At 37.9% G+C, this 9,506-nt stretch overlaps 1 protein-coding gene across 1 annotated transcript in view; it reads left to right on the forward strand.

Moving 5' to 3' along the window:
- Positions 1–8,747, forward strand: part of Dcn (decorin) — a 39,062-nt gene extending 30,315 nt beyond the window's left edge. The window contains exons 6-8 of the mRNA XM_032911714.1: positions 1,810–1,903; positions 5,914–6,052; positions 8,057–8,747. Coding sequence (XP_032767605.1) covers positions 1,810–1,903; positions 5,914–6,052; positions 8,057–8,251 — 428 coding nt within the window. The 3' untranslated portion in view covers positions 8,252–8,747. The remainder of the gene's footprint in view (positions 1–1,809; positions 1,904–5,913; positions 6,053–8,056) is intronic.
- The last annotated feature ends 759 nt before the right edge of the window (positions 8,748–9,506 follow it).

Consider the following 9,506-nt stretch of genomic DNA (forward strand, 5'->3'; position numbering starts at 1 on the left):
GCTGGTCTTTTATTTTCTCCCCTAAATGACAAAGTTAAAAAGAAAAACAAGAAACCAACATCACTAAAGAACAGACTCCTTGGCCAAATGTCACTATGGGGAAAGATGATGTGGGTCATTTAAAGTTCACTTCCCTGAAATAGTGTAAGCTTTTCCCCCCATAGTCAAATTCCTCTCGGCCTTTACTTTTGGGAAACTCATTTGAGAGCAGCATTTAGTAGCCAGGAAGCGGCCATAGTAGAGCTGTGTAGTGGTATTCCAGTAGCGCTGCTTAAAACAGCAATGGCAACAGCAACAGCAACATTTCATTGGGCTAGAGAAGGACTTCTGTATCTTGAATTTGCTTTACATTTCTTTTTTTGTCACACAGGAGAACTTTTAAGTTTTGATTTATTTATGTCCAGAAGAAACTAGTGGCTGAACTATTTTTATTACCAACATCATTATGATTTCCTAATATTTATTCATGAGCAAAATTCAATTATTTCATTTTCTTTGGCTTAAAGAATGCTATCTTATACTCTCCTCTCTCGATGGGGGCAAAGTACACGTCCTGTTTAAAATTGACAAAGGTATAACTTTGAGTCTGCTTCCTTACCGAGGAGGGGAGTTACAAAATAAACAACCTTGACGTTATTGAGCAAAGCGACACAGTCAGTGTTTGATACACACCAGTGGCAGAGCCAGTGGAAGCTTAGCTATCTGCTTATTTGACTATTTATTCTTCATTTGTCTTCATAGAACAAGCTATTCAAAAATGTACTTCCCTGAAAAAATGGAAAATTTTAAAACAAACATAAAATTATGTCAATAAATAAAATTAGTAACATAATTTGGTGGGATGTAATGCAAACTTCACAGTAATGATATCTGTTATTTCCATATTCTGTGTCTTTACAAAAATCATTCAATCAATCAATCTTACTTCAACCAGGTACTAGATCTATAGGTATCAATTCACTATTTTCTTGTAGCTGTTGCTACTCACTAAAGCAAAACGCTGCATTATGACCAGCCATGTCCTTTAAAGGCAGGAAGAAATGAAAAGTTCAAATACTGCTTACCATTTACTTTACTAAATCTGTGGAATGAACAACCATTCAAGAAGCAGTGTTCAGTTTAGTGGGCCCTTTGGATCTTAGATTATTTGCTCAGGTGTTCTACATAACGTCAGGTTAATTGATTATAGGGCTCTGCAACCCCTCTTCTGAGGAGCCAGTCTGGATTTAATAGGTCCACATAAAATTAGATGTTGCTGGGTAGCATAGTGTGCAGGCATTAAATGCTCTCACAAAGATGTCTAAGGGCCAACACCTGCACAATGCACTGAATACACGCTATGAATAATCCTTGCAAATAAAATATCTCCTTGCATCTATACATAGACTTAGCTGATACACTGATACGTAATTCCTGCACTACAGTCAATCTTCTCATTTCATGCCCTTGCATCATGAGTTTTTTTTTTTTAATACAATAACGGCAGTGTAAGCTCACCGACGCAGGTGGAGACAGTCACGAGGGTCGGTGTTTGACTTCGGTTCTACCGTTGCCAGGCCAAAAATCTGTCGCTTGATACAAACAGTCCTTAGCCTCCCTCAACGTGTCTCTAAGATAAAAGCAGTAAAGTACCCCATCCGTTTAAAGTGTGAGCCTTGTTTTTATACGAAGAAAGAAGGAAAAGGATGGATACCAAAATTATTTGAAACGGTGTTTAGAAACTCACAGCATGGGTACCCACTGAAGTACATTCTGTAGTCATCACGTCTGTTGGCCAACTCAGCAGCTTCTTCTGCTTGTTTCTTCCAGGTCTGCCCACTTCTATCAGTGAACTGCATCTGGACGGCAACAAGATCGCCAAGGTGGATGCGGCCAGCCTGAAAGGAATGTCTAATCTGTCTAAGTAAGAAATACGTCACTTTCTATCAAGGACGCCGAGGGGAGCGTGTTATTCATCTTTAGAAACACAATGCTCTATCAGGTTTTTAAAACTATCACACGTTATTGTTTTTAAGTAAAACTCCAGCTTACTGGATGACTTCTTGGCAAAAGTCAATGAACTATTACAATTACTGTAGACAACAAAATTGGTCACTTGTTTTTTATGTCATGTGAATACGGTGTTGCTTATAATTCTTTTATACAGGTGCCCAGTTAAAACAGGTTTCAAAGGTCCACTTAATATACTCTAATTCAATGTGATCAAAAAGAAAGTTAAGAAAGACTATAAACAGTTCGTCCCAAATTTGAGGATGTGTTCAAATGACACTCGTATGGGCATTCAAATATTACTTTGAGAGAAATGGCACCGAAATTATCTAACCCATATTCTCTTAATGGCTTAAAAGAAAATGCCATTGTACAGTTACTTCAGGCTCACAAAAGAGAAAATATTTTGTGGCATTGCCTAACTGTACAAATGTTTATGACCAGATGTCTGCTTCCTAACTTGGATTCAATCCCCCTGTGCTTCAAACTTGATTACATAAGAAAAAGTAAGCCAATGAGACGAGCTTGTTTGGTAGTTTTCGAGGAATACTCTGTCCCTGACAAGCATATAGCTGAATAGTCTTTTTTTTTTTCTTTTGTTTTTTTTTGTTTTTTTTTTTTCGGAGCTGGGGGCCGAACCCAGGGCCTTGCGCTTCCTAGGCAAGCGCTCTACCCCTGAGCCAAATCCCCAACCCCTAGCTGAATAGTCTTAAAAAACAATGTTTCTGCTGTAGCATTATGCCAAGTCAACATGGCCAATAAATGACTACACAAAGCACGTCTCTTTATCGTAGAGAAACATCAGTGACCGAGTTAATACACAAGGTCCCATTCCCTATTTTTGTGTGTAATCCCCAATGACACAGTAGATGCTGAAGAGAAAATATAAATATGCCATGGTGGCTACAGCTACAATTTCCCCCGTAGTATCACAAGTAATAAGAAAAGTTCCATGTAGAAAAATTTAACCAGAGTCTCTGATATAAAAATCTTCATCACAGTAGCATTACATCATATATCACTCATTTTTCTTTATTAAATAATCCCCTCTAGCTGCAGACAAGAGGGGGCAGACAAGTTGCATTATTTATTACATCGCCATTAGAATCTTATTTTCAGGTTATTATTATGATGATGATTAATGGCAGTGGTATAAAAGTGGAAGACTTTAAGGTTCAAAAAGGGCAATATTCAAAATATATGTTTCTTTAGAAAAAAATTTTATCTTACAAGAGAAGCAGTAAATAGATCCTGGCACTCTAAACTCTAACGCTGATGACACGTGCTTATGAACAGGAGCTAAAGTTCTAATAAATTGTGAAAGGGATAATAAAAAATTCAGGTTTCTTGGTAAGTTTAATATTCTATATCATTACTGTATTTGTAGGATCAAATAACTAGATACTTGAGTTTATCAAATATACTTCTTTTATCATCAAATTTAGGAAAAAAATTTTCATTAAACCCTCAAACCATCTTATTCTTGAGTGGTTTGAACACAACAAATGTATTGGTGTTGAAAATTAAAAAAAAATCTAAACCAGCAAAAAGAAATACATGTCCATACAGTCATCTGTACATATATACATGACATACACATACATGTGTGTCATCATGTCCTCTTTTTAGGTCAAATATTTTGCAATAGTAAACATGGTTTTTGCTGTTTCCTTTAATCCATGGAGAAATATAGACCCTCAAAAACACTGAGTGATTGAATATAGGAATAAACACTCTAAAATAGCATTACTCTTGAGAAGTTGTTGGGAATTCTATAATTTAAAAGAAATATTCCAGTGCTTAATTGAAAACAAGGACTTGGAATGTCACAAGGTATAGGAGACACAACTCTGACGTAGAAAAGCAAGATCCATAAGTAATAGACAGACATCTAAGAGGAAGGGAAAGTCTAGTGTTTTAAGCAAAATGTCAAATTAATAAACAATAGTTAAAACAATTAGTGATTCTACTTATGCCCCCAAATCTGCACATTTTAATCATTTTTCCATATAATTGCTGTATCTGTAGGGTCAAATAACTAAATACTTGAGTTTATCAAATACATTTCTTTCATAATCAAATCTAGGGGGAAAAAAAACCTTCTCATTAAACCATCAAACTGTTGTATTTCTCATTATTCAGTGGTTTGAAAATTAAGGCAGGACCATATATAAGGGTCTTTAATTATGTGAGGCCAGTATCTAAAGTCTAAGGGGCTCAAGTCTAGTCCTACCTAAAGGGTTGGGAAACCACTCTGCAATCTCCAGGCCTCTCTCAAGTGTGAAGATGCGTGATTAACATCTCCCTCTTTGCAGCTGTTTGATCTCTTTCACTATTCTGTGGCCAACCACTCTCTGCCCTATGGATCAACATCTCTCTGCTTTGGGAACTTTTATCCCCAGAAGGTTTAATGAACAAGTCATGCCTCCAAGCCAATTCTTCTGGCTTGGAATCGCATTAATATCATAGAATTCTCATTCATTATGCTTTTAATTAAAAAAAAAGAAACCAAGACCTCAACCAAATTAAACTTATGTAACATAGAGAAATGAGTCAGATGTCTGAGAGGGAAGAAATGAAACTCACACCAGGCTGATCAAGAGTGCATTTAAAGGGTCACTGGGGAAGTTTTATCTAATACAACACTCTAATTCCACTGCTTGTTCTAGAAAGCAGGTTTATTAATGTTCTAGAATGTTATTCCTTCAATTTTCTGTGAATAAATGCTTATGATAAATGGGCAGTTACTCCAGTTCCAAAGTGACTAAAAGGATACTATTTCTTTTTGTCTTTTACCAAGTGAATCTACGTGTTCATTACATGTAGAAATCAACTTGTGGCTATATGTCGAATATGTCAAATTCTACTCTGATTCTATGCTAGAACTGGACATGCTATAAGACAAGTGCTATTTCAAAGGAACGGCACACAAGTAGTAGCTAAGTCATAGCACTGCCTTTGATATTTTCCAAGGATTTCTCAGGATGCTACAGCAGAATGTTTATTGAGAGTTAAGAACAGGCTTTGGGGTGTGTCAGGGGTGGAGACATTTCTGTTGGTAAAGTGATTGCTGTGTGGTTATGACTACCCGAGTTCAGATTCCCTATGCAAAAACCAAGACATGGCAGCACTTACTCTGGGACAAAAAAAAAAAAAAAAAAAAAAAAAAAAAACACACACACACAAGAGAATCTCTGGCGCTTACTGACTAGCTAGTTTTGCAAATTAATGGGCTCAGGGTTCAGTAAGGACTGTCTCAAAACCTAAAGTGGAAAATTATGAAGAGGGTATCCAGTGTTGACATCAGTCCTCTGAACCAATGCACATACAGTTTATCTGCCATGCACCCTCAAACAGACTTGCACTTAAACACACACCGACACACACACAGTCACACACACATACCACACAGACACACACACACACACACAGACACACACACATAGACACACACATACACACACAGACACACACACAGACACACACACACACACACACATAGACACACACACACACAGACACACACACACAGACACACACACACGTACACACACACACACACACACACACACACACACACACACACACACACACACACACACACATACACACACACACACACACACACACACATGTACACACACACAGACACACACAGACACACACACACACAGACACACACACTGCTCACACACACACACACACACACACACACACACACACACACACACACACACACACATTGCTCACGCACACATAGGGAACACAGGTTTTCCTAGGCTCAGAATGGTTGAAAGAAAAACACTCTGACAGGAACAGCTGATGCAAAAGCAATGAGCGTGTTACTGTTTGCTCAATTGCCTACTGACTGTAAGAAAGGCATTCCTGACTACTGTGCACACCAATTTCTGTTCTCCTCTGCAGGCTGGGTTTGAGCTTCAATAGCATCACCGTTGTGGAAAATGGCAGTCTGGCTAATGTTCCTCATCTGAGGGAGCTCCACTTGGACAACAACAAACTCCTCAGAGTGCCTGCTGGGCTGGCACAGCATAAATATGTCCAGGTAAAGCAAAGCCAGTCCTGTTTATGAGACCTATCCTGAGAAGAGTCTTCCCAGGGTGATTCTGGGAAGAAGGGAACTCTCCACAGAGGGGTTTTTGTTTGTTTGTTTGTTTGTTTTTGTTTTTTTGTTTTTATACATCATGGCTCTTTAGTGTAACAAAATCGAGTGAGATGGAGGTTTGAAGAACATTTATGGCCTGAACTCAGAATGCCAGTATGGCTAGGTTCTGGTGAGGGCTTCATATAGATATTGAGTTCCTGATGTCACCCCTTATTGTCACATGGTAGAAAGTGCCATCCTGTAAGGGTAGCAATCCCATTTGTGACTGGTCACTTCCATAGGTCCATCTCGCACCCCGTGTTATATAAGGTTTTAAAACATGAACTTGGGAGGATACAAAACTCAAACCATTGTACGGAAAGGAAATTTAAACATTGTCACGTATACATTCTTCTGCAGGAAACATGTTTGGCTTATTAATTCTCAAAACAAATGCTCCTTGGATATTTTATAAAACTCACTGCTAAAATAAATGTTTCTTATCAGTTTAGCCTGATCCAAGGTCATTGATCAGTGTAACACATAGGTACCTGTTGTAAAAGGCAATGGCCAAAGAGGGTGTGAAGAGTGATGTGGAATAAGCAAGGTTTAACTATAAGCCAAAAGTAGAAAAAAGCAACGCACTGACTTAATTTTATATAAATTATCAAATTATATAACTTAATAAAGATAGAAATACTGGGATCAGTAGTCTTTTGATAGTCTCAGTGTCTATAAATCTACAAAAAAAAAAACCAATCCTACTTACTAAGTAGTGACTAAAATAATTATGTATAATGCCAGACTTCCAGTGCTACTTTGAGAAATTAAAATTAAAACAATGTTTATTCAAGTTACTCACTTAAGAAAAAAAAATAAAACTATAACTTGAAAATCCAGTACTTTTAGATAGGTTTACACCACTGACTTTCAGTGAGGGTGTGTGTGTGTGTGTGTGTGTGTGTGTGTGTGTGTGTAAAGCACAGAGTTCAATTTGTGCTGCTCATATATTCATGGGCCATCCACTGGAAGATTCACTGGTAGCTATCTCTGTTGGTTGGGAGTATGGTTGCATAGTCTTCTAGAAAACTAGAATCTAAAAGGTAGGGGAGAAACATGAATGTGAAGATACATTGTCTAAGAAATCAAATAAATGCATAATACATTGTTTAGTGATAGCTTCTGTGAGTCTAGATAAAGACAAAATCTCTGAATTAAGAATGTCAGGGAAAACAAGAGAAGGCTTGGCTGTTATGAGGAAATGAGGCTACAAGCCTTTAGGTGTCTTGGTGAAGTTTCTGTTGGTGAGGAAGCCTGTGTGTGACAATGGGCTGGGCTCGGACAGTAACAGGATACAATACAGGCTCAAGGAGAATGGCTTCAGGCTGCAAGATGTGAAGGCCCTTGGTACAGATTCATTTTAACTTCTGCAGGAAACGACAAAGTGTAATTCACTTTTGTGTCATGGAGAGTCTCCGTTACAATTTACATTGTGGCATGGCCTTTTTTTTTTTTTTTTTTACTATACTTTCCTCAGGATTCCTCTGTCATGTAAAATGATACAATGGGTTTTTGGAAACCAAAGGAGAAAATAAGAAGAGCTGGTGGCAATGTTAATAGTTGGAGTCAAGGCCCCAGAGGCTTAGGCTGTGTTGAGGAAGTGGATGCGAGGGTCACTGCACCATGTGTGCACTTTGAAGATAAGATGGTGGGACCGATGGTGCGGAAGCAGATCACAAGTGTCATGCCTCTAGCCTGCACATCTAGAGTGACTAGCATGCAACTTACAGAGACAGGGCATGTGGAGGAAGGAGAAGCAACTTTGAAAGGAAGGCAGAAAATGAAATTTGGCTCGGGGAATGGTTACCCATTCATAACACACTGTCCAAATTAAAAATAGGATTTACGTGAAGAACCTCAATACCCAAATGGAGAATAATCTTTGCACATTACTTCCTGTTGTAGGTCGTCTACCTTCATAACAACAACATCTCCGAAGTTGGGCAGCATGACTTCTGCCTCCCTTCATACCAGACGAGGAAGACTTCCTACACTGCCGTGAGTCTTTACAGCAACCCTGTCCGGTATTGGCAAATCCACCCACACACCTTCAGATGTGTCTTCGGGCGCTCTACCATTCAACTTGGGAACTACAAGTAACTCCCAAACAGCCTCATTTTTATAATCGGGAACAAAAAACCAATCTGTCAATATTATTGCTAAAAAGAAAAAAAATATTTTGAAAAAGAAAGAATGCTAGATTCTGGAAATTCAAGTATAGTGCGGATGCCTTTCCCATATGACTTATCAAATATGCAGATTGAATAATTACCTACAATAAAAATATTTTATCTGTAGTATTCAGAATCACTTTTAAAGTTTTCTGTAGATGTGAACTGAGGTATCGAAGCCTGATGTAATCATAGATGTCAACCATTTAATAAAGCTAAAAGGAACAGAATACAAAGTCTTCTGTAATTCATAGAGCTAAATTGACTCTTTTGACATAAAGTCAAATGCTGAACTCTAGCAATGTATTAATCTCCTTTATTATTGGTAAAGTCTTATTTGAATATCTAAGTTCAACATGGGCTATGTAAAATTTTCACTGTCATACTGAAAAACAATAAAATTTTAAAAATGCATTCAAAATGGATATTTTGTAAATGTTTAATTCTAAATATTTTTGAAATTTCTGGGCAATGACAGTAATAGTATCTATTTTCAAAATTCTTAGCATTAATTCTACTACTTTTATTTACATTTGAGAGTGACAATGTATATTATATACATCCAGTATTATCTTAGAAAGCATGAAGCAGATTCTCTCTTATTAGCATAGAGACTTCATATTCCAGTACTAACATGAAGTCAGCTTTAAAACTAGGACGCATACAAATCAGACCATTTATCTAGACATTTCTGCATTCACTGATATATAAGGAATAGATGTTTCCATTAGTTAGACACTGGCTTTTGGGGATTCAAAACAGCTATCAAGTCAGGCTTAAGTATGTGTCAGGAGTGGGCAGCAGAACTTAGAGGATTTATGACTTGGAATGTTGGTGACGTACCTAGTGGGGAAGTATGTAAGAACAGCCTGTTTCTGCAACAGAGTTGGCCATATTCTAGTCAGCAATCATAAGACAGACAATTAAGCCTTGGCTTTAACCAAAAGGGATGTGCCCATTATTTGGGGCGAGCCTTCAGGTTCAGTTCACATGGAGATCTCCCCACCTTTCTCTGCCTCCTCCTTTAGCACTAATTGCCCTGCCCTGAGCTACTTCCTTTCAATTCCAGGCTGCAGAATATGAACTTCCCCTGGTATTTTACCTTCTCTGAACAGACAAGCCCATTATTTCAGAGTGTCTAGAAGGCACTGTGAGGTTTTTTCTAATTCTTACACGTCATTTCC

The sequence above is a fragment of the Rattus rattus genome, chromosome 1, assembly GCF_011064425.1.
Source record: "Rattus rattus isolate New Zealand chromosome 1, Rrattus_CSIRO_v1, whole genome shotgun sequence".
In the NCBI taxonomy this organism is placed as follows: Eukaryota; Metazoa; Chordata; class Mammalia; order Rodentia; family Muridae; genus Rattus; species Rattus rattus.